The following is a 20,494-nucleotide window of genomic DNA, read 5'->3' as shown; positions in this document are numbered from 1 at the left end:
CCTGTGTACCTGGACAACAGAGGATGTCAGTGCACTGCGACGCAGTGTGTTGCCAGGAAAACTGCAATTCTCGTTTTAATCTGATGTGGCAATACTTCTGGTGGTCACTAGATAGCACCCGCGCTTCCCTGGTTAAGGGTGTGACTTCACTACTGAAATACAGCCCGAAATACCAGACCCAGGGGGCTGCTACTGGTCTTCCCCCCTGGATCTGAATGGCGAGATTCTCTAGGAAGGCCAGGTCTTGCCATTGTTACAGTGCATTTGGTTGCGCTCATCTTGCTTTCCCATATTGCTCCAACCAAAAAAGCTTCACCTGAAGTGTCTCTGTTTCGAGTGCTAACAAATACAGGCATTTTGCAATAGTATTGCTAGAAAGCACGACGAGATGTGATGTGGCCCCTCTGGAGGCTGAAGGACGGGCCAGGGCATCCAGCCCCCCGCCAGCGGCAGGGTTCCCTCTCGCGGGGCCCTGCCGCAGCTCTCCCCTGCTACCTCGGGCACCAGCAGTGTCTTGCCGTACTACACAAGGGATGAAAAGATATAATTTCGTATTGATTTCAGCTTTCATTAGGGCTTGAGGGTGGGTTTTACCAAATCAAAATTCTAGCTCTTGTGGTTCTGGACCGCATGTGAAAAACTGAACCAGATGTCCTCTGTAGGGTCATCTGAACTGAAACCCACAAGTATCCCCAGCCCATTACTGCTTAAAAACTTCTTATTTTGCAGGGGAAGAACTCAAGGAGATGAATCTTGACTCCTGTTTTTTGAACATGAGATATGCTTTGTGCCCTGGGAAACACACACCTCTTGAGGCTGGCAGTACTGCTGGCGCATAATAAAACTCCCCCCCCCCAACTTTAAATTTCTTCTATCCTTTTATATTATTATCTCTTTTAACTTGAAAGTTTGAGGATGTTGGTATTTGGTTTGCATGAACAGTATTGCAAGATTCTATACCCAGTTGTACAGTTACCAATATCTATGCTGCTATCCAATAAATAAAAGTTTAATTAATAGCACTTCCTTACTCAGCAAATCTATCTTTCCCATTTCAGTGAGCATGCTTTAGGATGATGCTTTATTTCTGACAGCAATAAAAGAGCAAGACCGAGCTAGATTATCTGGTAGTATTAAAAAATAAATGATAGCTCTATGCTAATGGAAAAAAATCTTTAATTTGGAATCTAAACCCATATACCTCAATTACATCTTAATTACATTTTAATTACATGGAAAATCCACATATAATTGCTCAGAGCTATTATTGCTTAGCTAGAGATGGTATTTAATTACTTGAATTAATATTTAACATGTGTTGTATTGGAAGGGGGCAAATGCTATAAAAGACTCAATATATATTGAAGTATTGCTGCAATTTAAAAATCCCCAGTACTCTAGAAATGCAGTTACAGATCCAACAATCAATTAAACGTGAAACTGTAACTTCAGACTACTTGACTATTGGGAATTTTAACACTGAAATCTCATCACTGTCATCAGCTAATAGTATCCCAAGCTGTTAACCAGGATTCATGCCCCCATGTGGTGACCACTGCACTGCTTTTAGATGAGAAAAGTCCCAGGCAGTCTGGAATGACGACTCTGCCGCTGCAGCCTCTTGCATTCAGACTTAATTCTGGGCATAAGGAGATGCACCAAAACAAATAAAACTACTTGCATGCTTAAATTTAACTTTTTAAAGTGTTTGCAGACCTGGAATCTAATGGATACAAAGGGCTTGGGAGAATATACTACTATGCAAGAAAAAATTGACAGCACTCTTGAAAAACACACCATTACATGGTCCTCTTTTGGCATTTGATACAATATGTGGTAATTCTCAGCTTATTTGCATTGGTGAAACATCAAAAATAAAGTGGTTTGATGGATTTTTTTTTAGCTGTGAAGATTTTCAAAATAATTTGAAATTTTTTATTCTTTTAAAATATAACTTTATAATGAATCCTTCTCAAAATAAAAAATTGCAGTTACTGATTCAGTCAGCTTTATCATGTAGTGATGTTGTCCTTTTTATTAAAAAAAAACCAAACAAACCCCTGATTTTATTTCTTAAAGGATTAAAAACATGACAATGGCAGGAGAAATTATTTCTGACTAGAAAGAAAAATCTTTAAAAAAAATTCCAACCACCTGTAATGAAAATAACTCAGCATTTCACCTGCTGTCTTATCAAAGAAATGCCTAGCTTCTGTACAGTCCAAAGCCACTGGTCACACTCTTACGCCTGCCATTCTCTTCCCGAGGCACGCTTTAGCTTTTATGGCATTTATTTTTAATCCCCTTAAATTTGCTGGGGGGCATTCAGGTTTTGCAGCCTGTGGAGTATTACCAAGAGCCAAGAAGAATGCAATGGGTTGTTTGCACCATCTGTTCCACTACTGCAGGGCCACCTGCAGCTGCTGAGGTGCTGCCCCAGGTGGTCTCCCCTGCGCTTGCCCTCCCCACCCGCTCCAGCAGTACCTGCCCTGGCGAGGGGTCAGCGCGCCCCTGCGAGCCTCTCCGTGCACACTCCATTTTGTTTTCCAGTGTTGGCAATCTTATCATTTTGCAATACTAGCAACATGCCCGTGCATCAGTCTGGGTGGTAGCTGATCCCTCCCCACCCCCTCTGCTTTTCTCTTGCTCCACAGGAAGGGCTCTTCTGCCTGTGCCCTTGGTGAATGGTGGGTGCTGAGAAAAGCAGAGCTTTAAGAGGCGGGGAGGGAGGGAAGAAAGGTCTGCCCTTGCCATGATTGAGTGAGAGGCTAAATAACCTGTGAGTAAAATCTCTCCTCCGAAATACTCCTGGGAAAGCTTGTAAGTGACCTATATAAATAACAGACGTTCCCAACTGACTGCTTTATTAGCATCTTACCTGCTTGTTGGCTTTCAGCACTGCTCTCAGCGTTGCGATCTGCTCCCGCTTCGTACTCAGGAGTGATTTCAGTTTCAGTATCTCTTCCATTAAGGCCTCCTTGTCTTTATCGATCATGGGCGCCAGCTCCCGAGCTGCAGCACGCTGGCGCGACAGCTGCAGCGACCGATCGACAGCCTTCTGCAAGTGCTTGATTTGGTCCCTTATTATGGCATTGAGGTTGTAGATGTTCATCGGCTCTTTGCGGATGTCACTGGTATCGGAGACGGGGGAGGAAGGAGGGGCTGTGATGACAGGAGAAATGGTAGGTGTTTTCGTCGGGCTCTGTTCCTTGCCAGGCTCTGTGGCTTCTTTTGTCACCTGCTCGGTCGGGGTCCTGGCTTCTACAGGCGACGCCACCCCCCTTCTGGCAAGCCGCGGGGAAAGGAGACCTCGAGGGTCATCCGGTCCTTTCAGGCTCCCGCTGCGGGTCACTCTGCTTTGCCTGTAATAGTCCAACATGACCCTGTTTGGTGTCTCATTGTTGCACAGGCAGACGTGATGGTAGAGCTGAGCCAGCTCCTCGCTAAACGTCACCAGCTCGTCCTGGGCAGTGTTGAGGGTATTATGGTTTTCATTTGCTATGCTTGTCATCCTTTGCAATTCCTTTTCCATGTGGACCATTTTTTCCTGGCTTTCCTTGGTTGACTTCTCCAGGTTTGTCACCTGTTCGTCATACGTCTGGATTCTGCTCTCATACTTGGCCTTCTCTTCAGTGTAGTTTTCCACGTATTTATTATATTTCTCCTTTAAGGCTTTGATTTCTGCTTTAAGGTCTATCACCTCAGTAACAGCTACTTTGTATTTACATTCTAGGATCTCCAAGCCATTGATGTCCACTTCATAGTCATGTGCTTCCTCGCCGGGGTCTCGGCCCTTCTCACAGTCAAGCTCAGCTTTCAGCTCCTTGTTGCTCTGCAGCCCCCTCATGGCGTTGACGTGCTCCGTGAGCCTGTGGACTCGCTCGTGTTGCTCGGTCAGGGCTCCCTTGGTGTGCTCCAGCTGCGTCTGAGACTCCTGCAGGTTTGCCAGGAGAATGGCCTTCTCTCTCTCCACCTGCAACAGAGTCAAAGTAAGAAACCCAGGATCTCGTACTACCCGTGCTGAACACCAAACTCTGCAATCACATTCATCTCTTCCACTCCCCCACTCTGCATACATAACTTGAAGGCTTCAAACAGATTTTAGCCATATATCTCTAAACTGTAAAATTAAGTCAGAGAGAGGTACGTATAACTTGTACAGGGTTATGAAGTCCCAGCCTCTGTTACAATTCGCAATATCACTAGGTCACGATTTTACACGTTGCCCACTGAAGAATTACTTAGTGCCTAGCACTAAGTGCGTAGTCAGCTAGAGTGATGATAATAGATTTATTAAGACATATGTTCCCTGAATTTTAATAGGCATGAACTGCATCACTGCCATCTATCAGTCAACTATAACCCTTTCCACTGGTAGATATGCATTTCTCAATGCAGTTTGAATTTACATTTCCCATGAATAGTTCTACCAATGCTTCACAATATTTATTTATATCTTTGGACTGTTGCAAACTTTCATTAAGGCTTGATTACTGAATGCAAATACAGTAAACAAATGGCTGTGTACATTTCCACAGAGTCGATTAAGTAATCCACTGTGTGGGAATGTAACACAGATCGGGAGACTGAGCACATGCAACTCCCATGACTCCCCATCCCCAGCACTTAATTATAAGCAAAATCCATCCTTTTAAGGACAAGGCAGAAAAAGCAGGATTTGTGGTATAACTAACAACCACTGGTCCTGACCTAGTAAGTTCTTTTCTGAATATCCGCAGAGATATGTGGATGTTGAACAGCAGAAGAGGTCATGTAGGAGGACTCTAGAAGTTTTAATGCACAGCATCTTAAAGCAAGTGAACAAGAAAAACATAAAGTTTGATCTGCTCAGGTGTTTGCTATTCATGATGACACCTCTGAAAGACTCCCATTTCAAGTTTTAAGTGTAATGCTCCAACTTTTTTTCTATGCCTTTGTCCTGTTCTGAGTTGTGAATTGGGAAGCAGAGGAAGGCACAAGGAGATGGGATCCTTCTTGCTTTCACAGCTTTTCCAATGGGATCCTGAGCCTGCCAGGTGTTCTGCTCTTTCTCTCCCAGTGTTGCAGTATCTCAGCCCTGTGTTTACACACGCAGTGAAAATGGCGTGCTTCACATTCCCTTTATGAGTGGCTGAATTACTAATTCTGAGAATTCAAAGCTGTCAGTTCTGAAAAACCTTTTAAAAAGTATTTCCTTCCCTATCAGCATCCCCCCAGGCAGTATTTGGAAGAGTCAAATCAGCCACCATGAATCTTACTGAAGGAAAAAAAAGCCTTTTAGAGACTGAGAGGGTATTAATGCCATCTCACAAAATGTTCCAAGCAGTGCTTCAGACTCCTGTTTTCTCATAATGGGGCTTTTGAGCAGTGGCTGCTGCTCAGAAGTATTAAGGCATTAAAGCAGATGACGATCCCCTGGTTTTACAGACAGGCTTTCAAAACATGGCCTCTATTAGAACCTGCAATCAATTGCAGGCAGAAACTGTAAGAATAAAAATAGAAGCCATGTTAAAAACATCTGAAAAAATCAGCCTAGTTTTCTTGTGTACAGGTGACTGATGGCTTAAGAATTACAAAAACAGGGCCAAACCTCATCATTATTTTATGATCCAGGAAGAGTCTGTGTCCTTAGATATAGGGCACTTCGCTTTAGGCACTACATAGTCTGTGCTGTAATGCAGAAGAGGACAGCTGAGTACCATAAGTGTATTGATACCTTTCTCCATTTGACACCGTTTCCCCATTGCTGCCTCAGTCTGCTTGCCGCCCCCGTTGCTGCTCACCTCCCCATGTCAGCCCACTCTTGTTGAGAAAATCCCAAACAGAGCAACCTTCCCCTTTGCCAAGAGCATCTTCTTAAAAGGTGACTGGTCTTCACAGATTTCTCGGTCAGACCTGTCCTGGGGAGCCTCAGAAAGCTGCCCAGCAAAAGCCTCCTCACCAGCTTTCATCTGTTGTTTCCATAGAGCTGTCTGCCCCAGGTCTGCTCTCCCCAGAAAGTTTCAGCTGAACTCTAGTTATTATCACCTGGTATAGCAGGCTTAGGTGTTAATTGCATTACCCTCATCAGATAAGGAAGGTATTTATTCCTTCAGGCTGGTAAGGTGAGCCACACACGTGCATGAAAATCTGAGTTTTGGATAATTTAAAGGACCATCTCACCTTATGGTGAGAAGTCATACGAATAATAATGATCCATACATTACACACCAAAGGCAGTTGGCTTTTTAAGGTGTATGGGTTCACTGTGGGTATATTCACATGGAAGTAGGCAATTAACTGTAGATTGCACTAGTGTAAAAATAAATATAGAGCTTACAGCCAGAGAGCCTTTACTTCAAGAAAACAACTTGGTATTAAAACAGCACGGTGTTTCAGTGTCTGCTTAAATTAATCAGACAGAACTGATCCTGCCAGATTACTGATCTCAGACATTGTATTTTATCATGAAGGAAAACGACAACAGAGCTAATTGGGATCTTTATGATGGTTTCTCTGCTGAACATGAATGGTTTCTGGAAACAAATACTTCTCTCAAATAGAAAGAATTGTTTCCAGAGAAAACATGCAACTTCTAAAACCCATATACCAACTTGGACAGTAGGTAAAATGAAATACGTAGATCTACTAAATTTTACTCATTCTGGTCCAGTAATTATGGATTAAGCTAATCTACTTCTGTTTAAGTTATAAATACATGCTCCTACTTCCAAGGAAAAAAACCCCAAAGCTCCAACTCAGTCCTGAGCACACCTTCTGCATACTAATGACTCTGCTGTTTCCATGTACAGTAATTATATTTCTTGTTCTAGACAATACTATTATTTCCACACACAGAAAACTTTTGGAAATGGCAGTTATTTTTCAGTCCAGTTGGTGGGGTTTTTTTGACATTAAAATTAGTAGCTGCAGTAAGGATCGTTATCATCTTAAAATGAAAATAAAAGCAATTCAAAAGTAGCTGTACCCATTTCACAATGCATCCTTCCCTTCAAAGATTTCCATTTGAGGAGATTTTCTTCCCAATTTACTCTCTTTGCCATTTGGAAACCAATAATATAAACCAATTTCATAATTTGCCATTATGGAAACCAAATGTATTGGGTTTGTGTGACAAGGTTTTGGTAGCAGGGGGGAGGACTACAGGAGTGGCTTCTGTGAGAAGCTGCCAGAAGCTTCCCCCATGTTCGACAGAGCCAATGCCAGCCAGCTCCAAGACGGACCCCCAAGGCCAAGCCAATCAGCGACGATGGTGGCACCTCTGTGATAACGTATTGAAGAAGGGGAAAGAAAAAAAACTGCTCCGCGACAACAGCAGCGAAGAGAGGAGTGAGAATATGTGAGAGAAACAATTCTGCAGACAACAATGTCAGTGAAGAAGGAGAGGGAGGAGGTGTTCCAGGTGCCGGAGCAGAGATTTCCCTGCAGCCCGTGGTGCAGACCATGGTGAGGCAGGCTGTCCCCCTGCAGCCCATGGAGGTTAACGGTGGAGCAGATATCCACCTGCAGCCCGTGGAGGACCCCACACCGGAGCAGGTGGGTGCCCGAAGGAGGCTGGGACCCCGTGGGAAGCCCACGCTGGAGCAGGTTTGCTGGCAGGACTCGTGACCCCGTGGGGGACCCAGGCTGGAGCAGTCTGTTCCTGAAGGACTGCACACCGTGGAAGGGACCCGCACTGGAGCAGTTCATGAAGAACTGCAGCCCATGGGAAGGACACACGTTGGAGAAGTTCATGGAGAACTGTCTCCCGTGGGAGTGACCCCACGCTGGAGCAGGGGAAGAGTGTGAGGAGTCCTCCCCCTGAGGAGGAAGGAGCAGCAGAGACAACGTGTGATGAACTGACTGCAAGACCCATTCCCTGTCCCCCTGTGACACCTGGGGAGGGGGAAGAGGTAGAGCATTCAGGAGTGAAGTTGAGCCTGGGAAGAAGGGAGGGGTGGGGGGAAGGTGTTTTTAAGATTTAGTTTTATTTCTCATTATCCTGCTCTGACTTGATTGGTAATAAATTAAATTAATTTTCCCCAAGTCGAGTCTGTTTTGCCCGTGATGGTAATTGCTGAGTGATCTCTCCCTGTTCTTATCTTGACCCACGAGCCTTTCGTTATATTTTCTCTCCCCTGTCCAGCCGAGGAGGGGGAGTGATAGAGCAGCTTTGGTGGGCACCTGGTGTCCAGCCAGAGTCAACCCGCCACACCAGTTTTACCATTGTTATTTATCACCTTTTTTTTTAAAATAACATCAGAATATCAGTGAACAATTCCTGGTGGAGCCTGGAACAAGTGAACAGGAAAACTCAATTCGAGAACCTTGAATCTGTGCCAATTGTCTGTGGGTTTGTTTTTTTTTTAAGAGAACTTAATCTAAGTTTTCCAAATATGATGTTGGCCTCAGGTATAGGGAAAGCATCACCATGGAAGGAAGAAAGAAGTCCTAGGCTTTAAAGATGAGGTGGATAATTCTTCCCACTGGACAACAAACATGAAAGCAGAGCAGAAAGCCTTGAGCTTTTCCAAGAGAATCTCAGAATACGAGCATTCTCAGCAAGGTATTTGTTACTTAGTTGATTTAAAAGATGGAAAGGGAACACTTGCAATTAAATCTCTTCTAATGACCAGCACAAATCATGCGGCAGCATCGTAAAGCTGCAGAAAGAATTATACGTGTCATACTAATTTTTTTGGTGAAGGCTTCTTTTTGAGATTGAGGAGTGAAAAAAATTTGCCACACATGTACAAAATGGCAAATCTGAAGTTTGTGTCTCTCAAAAAAGGAGCCTGCTGTCCTACAGACATAAAAATACTTCCCAGGAGAGGGTCAGTTCCTTCAGCAGTCTGTCACAGAACAGCCTCTTCAGAGAAAACAAGAGGAACACATACCAAATATTAAGATGTTGCTGAATGAACACCACATGGCAAAGACACTGCTGAGGAGAAAAAATTCAGTTTTGCTGAAGAACTACCTTTTGTCAGCTTGAACCCAATTAAATCTCCCATCTACTATGAGGAAAGTTTTCGGAGGATTTTTTCACATTTAATTTGTATCACCCAAGGTGAGCTGATGCAACTCAACAGAGAAGATGACGACTTAAAAAAAAAAGTACACATCAGCATTTTGCAGTAAGCCTTCTCAGTATCTAAAGAAATCAGGTTTCCAGCTGGGTCTAGTCCTTCTTTTTAAACCTTTTAACATGATTAGAATGCTGAGCAATGGTGGCGGCTATTTGCGTGAGGGTGCTGGGCCCCTGCAAAGCTGTTGTGACCGAAAAATGGTTATATTTATTTTCTAGAGTCCTTCTAGGGTCCTGTGATGGGCAGCTTGTGGCCACTGACTGTCAGAAGGCTGACTCTTTGTTTAAGATATGTAAAATAAATAAGTTTTTAAGTCAGAGATGATCAAAAAGTTTGCAGTATCTTTCAAGTAGAAGTTTGTTGATTCATCAAGCTCAATATTTAATTTAATAAAATCAAGACAAAACATACCCAAACAATCTTGTTTTTAATTTCCAAACAGCTTTTACTCCAAATTTATATTGCATAAACTTCATTGTAAATGATGGGTGAAAATGCTTACGTTGTATTTTAAAATGTGAACATTTCAAATCATTTTTTCTGAAGCTGTAGTTTTTTCAGTTTTTAGCATTGTATTCCTGAATGAGATCAAAAGCTGCATATAATATATATGTGCATATATTATATACATAAATGTATGTGTACATACACATGAATATTTTTAGATATGCATATATACACAAACTACGCACACTGTTTACATTTTAATACTGGAAAAGTTTCTGACATAATTCCAAACAGCTTTTACTCCAAATTTATATTGCATAAACTTCATTGTAAATGATGGGTGAAAATGCTTACGTTGTATTTTAAAATGTGAACATTTCAAATCATTTTTTCTGAAGCTGTAGTTTTTTCAGTTTTTAGCATTGTATTCCTGAATGAGATCAAAAGCTGCATATAATATATATGTGCATATATTATATACATAAATGTATGTATATAATTATACATAAAATAAATATTCATAAAATATTCATAACACATGAATATTTTTAGATATGCATATATACACAAACTACGCACACTGTTTACATTTTAATACTGGAAAAGTTTCTGACATAATTTTTCACAGAAACAAAATTCCAAATTTCAAGCTTTTCCACTTGAATTATGTACATCTTGCATCAAAGATATTTGTGCAAAGCACTAGATGTAATCAGTGTTTGCCATGTCATAGCTCAGATCAAAACTTCCCATGGTGCGTTTGGCAATGAAATAAATAGAACAATTAACTCTTCAGCAAATGAAGGACAGACCACGCAGGGATTTATTGTTCTCTAGCAAGCACTGAAAATTGGGTTTGCTCTACTTTACTTCTAAATCACCTTTTACATTTTAGGCCGTAAAGGATTTACATTTACCCTCTTTAGAAGAAGCACTTTTTGGAAGCCTGCAGCTAGAAAATACTGGATGTTTCCCTGATGGTGCCAAAACCTTTCAAGCTCTTGTGGCAGAGAAGATGCTCAGCAGCTTGGGCAGTGGGACCCTTTCTCTGTGTGGCACTGTACCCCTTTCTAAGATGATGTCAGCACTGGGGCTGGCAGCTTGAATTTTTATCTGGCTTGCATCCCAGGCTCCTATTCTGGTTATGCCTGGGCTGGGCTTGGATGAATAGCGAACAAATGCTCGCTGTATGGTCCCCGAGGCACCCCCTGCAGCCTGCGCATCCGCCGGGACTGCCAGGGTGGACAAGGGCACTCTGTGACATCTCGCACGCCACATGCTCTCCGCGTGCACAGTTATTAAGAGGAGTGCTCCTCTTCTTTTGTTCTCTCTTGACGGTACGCCAAATCTTGTTCAAACTGACTTTAATGGCAAAAACTCCCTCTGACTTGCAAGGGAGCATAATCAAGTCTGTCTGTCTTTTAGTGGGTTTTTTTCCAGATAGCTTTGGTCATACTGAAGAGTACTTTATTCCACTTGCAATTTCAGGGACGTTTCCCATTATCAAAGCAGGAAAAAAAGAATCTAACCATCTGCAACCACAGCAACTAGGTCCCTTTCTCCTCTTCACACTAAACATCTGCTCAGATCACACTGACTTTTTGCAGACAGATACTCTGTTTACTAAGGATATTTCTAGCAAAACCTGATGTGAAGAAACACCAAAGCAGAAGTCTGAGAACAGGACATACGTGGTCAAGAACATCACTGGGGGAAATCGTTGCAAAAGCTGGCACTAGGGTCCACAGGATGTGTGTCTGAACACTTCAGAACATTAAATTCAGCTCTTACCTGCATGAGTTGCTGCTTCAGTTTCTGTATTTCTGATATGTTGAGCTCACTGAAGAGGTCGGAGACGGGGTGCAGAGATTCTCCTTTCCTACCCGTGGGAGTTCGGTAGTCACCATTGAGTTTCACGAGAGGCCCGTGGATATGTCCGTTCATTTTGTCATCATTGTTGGGCTCACCCCCGTCCTCTGCAAACTTCAATCCATCTACTGATATATTAATATGGTTGTTATACATACTGTCATTGAGGTTGATATACTGGGAGAGTTCCTTCCTCAGATTGTTCTTTTGCTCTCTTTCATTTTTTAAAGTTTCCAGAGCTTCCTCCAGTTGATGCTCAGCAATCTCCTTCAGCCGGATGGCATCTTCTAGCTGACTATTAAGCAACACTGTCTCCTCCTCAAATCGTTTAATCTCATGCTTTAAGCCTTCATATTCAACCTGAATTAGACAAGACAAAGAACATTCATAATACTAAAACTTGAGTCATGAAAACCTGCCATTTATCAGCCTTATTGAAATAGGTGTTACAGAAAATACAGTTTGAAATAACAGACATTGCCTGCAGCTGCGGAGAACTGGCTGCACAGAAAATGCAAGCAGAGCTCGCTCTGTTAAATACTCCACTGCTCACTTTTTCAGCATGTGAGAATCAAGAAATATAACACCTTTTTCTGAGTAACTTATGACAATAAACAATGTATTTCATGGAAAGAAGGCTGTTCAGTAGCAGATATCCTGGTTACCATAGATTTATTATGAACTGCCATAAGCAATGTTGGTATATCATGGTATGTACAAATCTCAGGTTAATATAGTCTGATTTATTAATTGCAAGTATTCTGAAGATGTCGTCTTCTCTAAATTCTTACCAGATGTAAAGGCACTTAGGCACGGATACTCTAAAGTATCTGGTGTCTTCGTAGTGTTCAAGTACAAAAATTGCAGAAGAGCCTCAACTCTCTCCTGTGTGCCGTACAAGCCTCTCCATTATTCAAGAAGCATTTGATTTTAAAAATTAAACAGCAAACTATTCATACAATCAGTTTACACTCTAAGATGCCCCAAATTGTTGAAGATTTTTAAACTACCAGACAAATGTGTAAACAGCTTATCCAGCCACACAATCCTTGAACTGTGTGTTGGGGATGCCATTTTGGAGCACTGGGCAACCTGTTGCTCTGACAGCGCTGCCTGAAGGGCTTCTGCCAGTGACCTGGAGCAGCCTCGCCAGGCTTGGAGGGACTCGCTGGTCTTCCTCCTTCTCAGAGGGCAGGCTCCCCACCCCACGCACCTAGGTGCAGTATTTTATCAAGGTATTTATTGGCAGTAGGGGCTGAGGAAAAAACCAGCTGCTTCTCTCCTCTTTAAAAGGCAGCTCCCACATTTATTCAGTCCTTTCTATTGCACCTAACAAGAAGCAAAGCCTAGGTAAACCCAATCTAGCTCAAAACCAGTTGCCTAGCAATATCTAGATGGTGCAGCCGATCCCCACTGCAAAACGCCTTCCCTTGCTGGCTCTCCTCATCTTCCTTTTCACTGTTGGAAAATCCCACAGCAATGAAAAGGAAGAGCTTTGTATGTAAAGGACCTTGTCCATGCTTGACCAACTCTCCTGGTAAAAATGATCATGCTTTGATTTTTAATTTAATTCTAATCATGTTACTCATCCACCTTTTCATTGCTAAATGCAAAAAATTCCCAATATCGGGTGAAATAATTTAATAATCCGGTGAAAGAGGAAGAGAAATACTGAATTTTGATGCTTCCATAAAAAAGCTTTTTTCAGTTGAGGCTTTTCTCATTCAAATGCATGAATACGCATTGTTATCTGCAATTTTAAGGCATTGTCTAGAATATTTTTTATTTGACGTATATATATTTGAACAAACTATAATAAGGTTCTGGTGAAAATAGAAATATCAACCATTCCTAATGGAGAAGAATATTTATCAACCTGTCAAAAGTCTTGTACTCATAAGCCTTTGGAAAGGCAAACTTAAAAACCAAAGCACTAATCTTCAAACCCAGAGAATGGTAACATTTCAAACAAAAAAGAAAGTTCCAAAGTCATATTGGGAAATGTTAAATAGAAAAGGAAAATCGATGATACTTTGAAATCTACATTTAGGAACTTGATATCTTTTCTGAGTGGAGAGAGGGGTCCAGCTGAAAAATTATTAAATCCCATCAAGTAGCTATGTTTATAACTTAAGGACATGGAAAAAGAAACGTTTTTAAATTTTAAATCCACATGAAAACCAGAGGTCTATATTATCTATATGGTTACCATCTCATGGATTCTTGCTTACAAAGGCTACAAAAAACACCAACCCAGATAATGACAGTTTAGCACTAAGAATTGTAACATACGGTTTTGTAAATGAAAGTATTAAAGTATAAAATGCTCTTGAAATTTTATCTTGTAGATCAAAGCTATTTAGGAATCACAAGCGCATGGATACATGATGCAAAATGACTGATTTTTAAAGCCATTCAAAATGTGGCAATGCTTCTTTTCTCCACAGACTGCTGGCATTCGGTTTCATTAAGTATGAAATATTATGACAAATATAAACACTTGCAAACAGATTTTCTTCTGAGGGAAAGTAGGACAGTCCATAAAGGGGTCTTTAATTTCCTGATAGTGTGAAAATGCCTCCTATGAGCTTGGTGAGGAAAAACTCCGTGCCTCAAAGGGGGAATTTGCTGGCTCAGTAAATAACTCTGACACAAAGATGATCTGCTATAAATTCAGTTTCAGGAGTGTGAAAGTCTGGCTATCTTCATAAATAAGGAAACAATGTACCTGTTTCTAGTACCAGTGTATTCTCCGCAGCATGGCTCCGTTGTTTTAAATGTTTCAATCGCATTTGGGGTAGAGCGGTAAAATAGCAGTAAAAGCTGAAGTAGTACTGCATATTCCTGCAGGAATAAGGCAGCTTTGTTTCCAGGTTGCCATTAGAGGCTGTGACAGTCTTGGCTATTTGATAAAAGCCCTAACTGAACCAGGCAGTAGACTAGGACTTAAACCAGGGGCTGCAACGCAGTGCTGTTACCACCTGTTAGCAGTTAAGGAAATGGTGTTATGGAGTGCCGCGTTACGCTAGTCTGGACAGGGTGTAAAAGGCAGAAAGTGTTACATCATCCAACTTGGATACTTAAATACTGATCACAGCAAGCTAACTCTTCTGACGTGAGAACAAATCCCTTTTGTTCAATTTGAAGGACAACCGTGTTCTTGATTGCTTCCTCAGCGGCATGTATATACAGCAGCAAAGGAAGCTGTGTGTTTGTAAGGGGGAGAGAACGGACCCCACGACTGCTGACATCTGGATGCAGTGGGGCTGTTGTTTACGGTGGTTCCTCGGGATGCGTTCTGCACTGCAGTGAGAATTACAGCGTGTTGGTTTGCCATCAGCTGCAAATTGCTGTAATGAGGAAACCAAAAGACAAACTAGGAACATCTGATGTCCCTTTTGCCTCTTTTTGAAGCTTGCTAAACTTGCAGGTTAGCATGGCTGAGAAGAAAGAACACCAGCACAGGAAAACCCAAGGAGCAGGAAAAAAAAGAAGAAGGGGGAGAAGATTATTGCCTCTTTTCTCCACTTCAGAAGAGGAAAGGACGTGCAGGAAACCAACCGAGAGGAAACGGAGGGCTGAACTCTGCCGCTGGGCACCGAGTTCAGCGTGCAGGGAAGGAGGATAGGAAAAGCAGGAAGCAAAAAGATGAGATTCTATCTAATTTAATAATTCCTCTGCTATTACAAAGTTCTGCAATGAAATATTTCACCAGGATTTTCCTAAAACTGAGGTAAGGACCTCCCCATATGTCAAAAATGGCCAATAATACTGTTTCAGAATAAGTGTTTAGCAAAAACCCAACTGAAAAAAACATACAAAGAAACTTCCATCAAAGTGTTCTGCAGGATCACATTATGGAAATTGGAGAAAATGGTGTCATTTTTTAGCATAGCGCCTTGAATCTTTTGATGCTTACTTGATTCTGTTTCAGTGTGGACACCAGTTTCTGTAAAGTGATGTTTTCTTCTTCAAGCTCAGTGTAGTCCTGTAGGAGTCTCGCCTCTCGAAACTTGTACTCTCGAATTTCATCTTTCATTCGTACCCTCTGTAGTTCCACCATTTCGTTGTTCTGGTGAGAGAAAATGCAAGTACATTACCATTCATACACAGCCATTTTAATGACGAACACTGCCTTTAGGAAAGGCCAAACAAAAAATTAATCCTCAAACAGAAATGATTTAACAGTACAAATCAAAACAGCATCACCTTTTAATCTGAGGCCAAGCAGTAACTTCAGGTGTGTACTGGCAACACAGAAACGAGAACATCTGATAAGGAAGCTTGATTAAAACCATTTCAAGATTAGATGCTTATCAAAATGGAAAACCTGGCAAGGCTTTATCATCTCGTTAGTTTTATTGCTCTACGATACAGTTGGATTTAAATAAAATTACCACCTGTTTTCCACCAAAGGATGCTTTCTACATTCATACAGAAAAGCAAGGAGTAACGGCATCTGTTCTGTAAAGACATCTGTTATCGAGCAAGGTGCACTCACATGTTTGCATCTGCAGGCGTCAGAGGCACACAGGTAGGCAGGGGGCACCTGCCAGGCAGACGGCTGTAAAGCGCTCGTCAAAAACCTGACAAATGCACTGCTGTGCTGAGCAGGATTACACCCTGTGAGTCTGAGAACACACAAGGTCACCACTTTATTTTTCCCATTAGCATATACAGTTCCCAGACAGCCTTATGAGAGAGGTCACGAGGGGTCAGTTTCATCAAAAATTGCTTCCATTGGATTCCAGCTCTGACTGAGTTTGACATCAAGGGTTAGGTTATTCTGGAAAGACTCTGCTGACATAACCCTGATGTAAAATGCACTACGGGAAGATGGAGTTAACACACAGCTGGAAGAGAACAGTGACCGACACGGTTGGTAGGAGCAACCTCCCCCTCTACTTTGAAGAGAAGCCTGCATTTTCCTGATTAATAGGAATAGGCGTAATCGGTCACATCTTCTCCTTGCCTGCAGGAGGAACCTGAGCATTGCTGCAGCAGCGGGTGGAGGGAAGCACTACTGTGACTTTAATGATGGGGCAGAGCCCCCTCGCTGCTGGGGTGTCAGAAGAAGCACGCCTGGGAAGCAGTAATGGGTTTCTGTAAAAGATTCCAGTGTGGAGGGAGGGCAACCACTGGCCTGACAGCTACCTGGAAAAGCCAAATGTTTAAAAAATCATTACAGCAGAAACTGTAGTCAGCGAGCTCTGAATAGATCAATCTGTACAACTCACCCTCTGGTACGTAAAGGATAAAACCCCGTGTTATGAATTGAGGATAAACAGAACTTTGCTTAGCACCTAGGTTAAATAAACAATTATAAACCCCTAGAAAATAACATTGCAAAGCATGACAAAAAATATGTTGATGCAAGAGTTACAAAAACACTTTTTAAAATGAAGCCTTTTTGTTAAAGAAAAATAAAAACCATGACCTTCCGCCTCCTGGCGGATAAATAAGAAGAAATAAAGCTCCTATGTGATTTCTTAACCAAAGGCATGCCTTTGGTTTAAAAGATCCCCAGTGGCAGAAGAGCCACAGAGCACTAGATAAAAGTAACTCCCTGCAAGTATTCCTGCATCCATCACTGCCTAATAAACCTCTGAGTGAACTGTAAGAATGGCACCACAGATGATTTCATGAGGTGAAGGCATTTTATACCTCAAGGCTGCCTTTATACGTTTTGTTTCTGTCAGCACGTTCTCAGCTGTGGCGGTTATTGACGCTTGCTAGGTGTGCGTATACGTGCAAGTTTGAGGCAGTACGTGGACAACACCAAATGCACGACCCTGCTGTGTAAAGTATAATTAAGCTACTCTGCAACTCTCCCGGTGTTTGGAGGATGATCAGCCCAGGGAGTGAATAGCAACCATGGAATGACATCCATGCAATGCACACTGTCACACTGCCACACTGCTGGTTGAAAGGAAGGCCTCTCCAAAAAGGGAGGAAGAAAAAAGGTGGCCAGAGATGGAGGACCTGAGCAAAGAATTTTTACTGAATCCTGATATTATTTCCCTGATAGAGTACAAGGCGCACTGCTTGGAAAAAGCCTCGGAAATCAACTCTGTAAGGTCAGAGTACTCCTTTGTCTTTCCTATTATTGCAAACAGCAACAGAAAACATGAGTTATCATCTTGCTGGAGTGCACCACCATTTCTTTAAAAAGACAGAAACCACATTCTTTGACACTTGTAACTGCTGCTTCTCCTACATAATCTTGGAGGTATAAACAGAACCATTTATAGCGCTCCTCTTCTTACACACAGAGAAGCTATCTCTGCAGAGCAACTTCTATTCATCATTACTCGTGGCATTTGGTCAAGGAAGAAACAGTATCAAAAGGGAGGACTCGCCAGTCGGAGCATCCCACCAGCCGTGCCTGCCGCAGCGCTGCCTGCCATACTTCCCGTGACCAGGGCCAAGGCCTCTGCTGGAAGCAAGCCTACTGCTCTGCCACAGGGGCGAAACAAACTCAGCACGCTAGAGAATATGGCATCACCTTTTCAAAGTAACGTGAAATGTGCGTTTTGTCACTGCAAACACCCTGGCATTATTCTCCATGCTCCCACATCCCTTCTCCTCTTTGCGAACATCTGCATTATGCTGGCAAACATCCAGCTGCAAAGCGCTCTAGTGCTTTCACTGCTTCCTATGAAAGGTGGTACTGCCACGTTACAGGGCAAAAGCCTGGCGTTATCGAGATTTACAAGTGAGTAGCCACAGGAGATGCTGAAGGGCTGTTCTGTTTTCCTTCATATGAGATCTCTATGTATTTTGTGGAAGTGAACTAGTCTTCAACCTATTAAAAAAAATTCATACTGAGTTTATTCGTTGTACTGTCAGTCAGAAGGATATATTTGTTTCCATCAAATGCTCTGATTAAATGCAGTATCTTCTCACAACTCTCTATTGTTATTTTGAACTATTTTAAATATGTGTTTCTTAAGCATACAATATGCAGTTATAGAGGATAGATCTTGCTGTACTGATACAGTGGCAGTAAGATGCAAACTTTTTATTTGGCCACTGCATCAGTCCTCTTCCGAGGTGACTTGGACTTGTATGAAAAGAGTACGAGAGGATTTAAAAACACAAGGCAAAAGGACTCTGTCAACAGGGCAGTTATCTATATGAGCCACTAGAGGACAATGTAACCCAAATTATTAGTAAAATAATTCATAATTAAACTTTGCTGGTAGTCAAACACTGAACATTAAACTTTCAGGATAGAGTAATTGAGCCAGATGCTTTTACTAGGGCACTGCCTCAGGACTTTTTACATTTCGAGAAAGGATTCCCCTATGAACTACTGTATCTGTAAAAATCAGATTAATCCAAGCGGTGGAGCTAATGATACACGAGCTATGTTTTAATGGCTGTAAATTATTTTCAATCCCAGTCACCAGCTGAACATGGTGCAATGGTTTTAATGGATCGGTGCCAAAAAAGAAGGAAAAGGCTTTTCTGTGAAACTATAGAAAACAACAGAGTCCTTGTCAGCATTGCATCTAATTATACAGGAGCACTAATTGTGGAAGATGTCAGTCACATAGCTCAATGCACGTCTAATGAACTTACACATAACAGAACAGACCATGAGAAATGAAAAACAGAAGTTTTTCATTTAAGACTTCAGTTAAGATGAAGTCTGTTCAGGTCACCTATCCACTAGAACTTAAATACATTTTCAGACTTTTCATCTATGAAAAGCAAAAGACACCTCTAGGTTTTACAGGGGCAAGGACCGTTTCTGTATAGTACAACCATCACTTCAATCCTGACAGGTCTCTGAGCATCAGTGGAATATAAATATTAAATAATAAACTTTTGTACTTCTTACCAAAATTAAATGCAATATAAATGAATATATTATTCATTTTTGATTCAGCATAGACTTTTAAAATGCTGTATTCCATATGCTACATACAGAGCACGTTGTATTAATTGTGTGTGTAGACACATTGTAATACATTGTGTAATATCAAATAATTGCAAGTGAGAAGGTACTTTAAAATGAAAGAACTGAAAAGTCTAATTTTGAAAATGATGAGAAAGGACTATGAAAAAATATGATTCCCCCACAGACTTTTTTTGTCAGAACACCCCCAGAGTTGCCCAAGGAAGCCGCTTGTTACAGCCTTGTGTCCTATCAATATACCTAAGGAGAGCAAACTGAGCAAGGGACAGTAACCTGAAGCTGGGTATTGTCATCTCCAAGATGAGAAGTGAGACCTGGTGGCTCTTGTTTTCCTGAACTGTAAACACATAAACTGAATGTTTTGGAAACTGATGGTTTTTTGAAGCCTTCTTTTTAAAGTGAATGCAGTTCCATTAACTATATTTGGTTCTCCCCTATCTTGGAATGCATACGGGACTTTTTTTATTTCTGGTTTTTGTCTACTGTTTTTTGTCCCAAACAACAATGGGGAACTAGTGTTTGGGCTTTTTCTCTACATTATTTTTCATACAAATTTTTTATGAAAAGATTTCAGGTCCTTACTGCAGTAAAACATACTATTGTTCACACCGCAAAACAGCCTTGTAATCAGAAATTAATTATATGCCCCAAACTACCCCGACTAAATCACTACTTATCTGTTGGAATATGCAAGCCACAGCATGTGTGGTGGGTTGACCCTGGCTGGACACCAGGTGCCCACCAAAGCTGCTCTATCACTCCCCCTCCTCGGCTGGACAGGGGAGAGAAAATATAACAAAAGGCTCGTGGGTCAAGATAAGAACAGGGAGAGATCACTCAGCAATTACCATCACGGGCAAAACAGACTCGACTTGGGGAAAATTAATTTAATTTATTACCAATCAAGTCAGAGCAGGATAATGAGAAATAAAACTAAATCTTAAAAACACCTTCCCCCCACCCCTCCCTTCTTCCCAGGCTCAACTTCACTCCTGAATGCTCTACCTCTTCCCCCTCCCCAGGTGTCACAGTGGGACAGGGAATGGGTCTTGCAGTCAGTTCATCACACGTTGTCTCTGCTGCTCCTTCCTCCTCAGGGGGAGGACTCCTCACACTCTTCCCCTGCTCCAGCGTGGGGTCACTCCCACGGGAGACAGTTCTCCACAAACTTCTCCAATGTGAGTCC

At 41.9% G+C, this 20,494-nt stretch overlaps 1 protein-coding gene across 1 annotated transcript in view; it reads right to left on the bottom strand.

Moving 5' to 3' along the window:
• BICD1 (bicaudal D homolog 1 (Drosophila)) overlaps window positions 1–20,494 on the bottom strand; it is a gene marked incomplete at its 5' end in the record, with an annotated part of 91,322 nt that overhangs the window by 34,471 nt on the left and 36,357 nt on the right. The window contains 3 exon segments of the mRNA XM_009332913.1: window positions 2,879–3,973; window positions 11,307–11,744; window positions 15,304–15,456. Coding sequence (XP_009331188.1) covers window positions 2,879–3,973; window positions 11,307–11,744; window positions 15,304–15,456 — 1,686 coding nt within the window.

Source organism: Pygoscelis adeliae, unplaced genomic scaffold (assembly GCF_000699105.1).
Source record: "Pygoscelis adeliae isolate BGI_AS28 unplaced genomic scaffold, ASM69910v1 Scaffold38, whole genome shotgun sequence".
Lineage (NCBI taxonomy): Eukaryota > Metazoa > Chordata > Aves > Sphenisciformes > Spheniscidae > Pygoscelis > Pygoscelis adeliae.
Note: the sequence above shows the minus strand (reverse complement) of the source record. Positions and strands in the feature narration are given on the sequence as shown.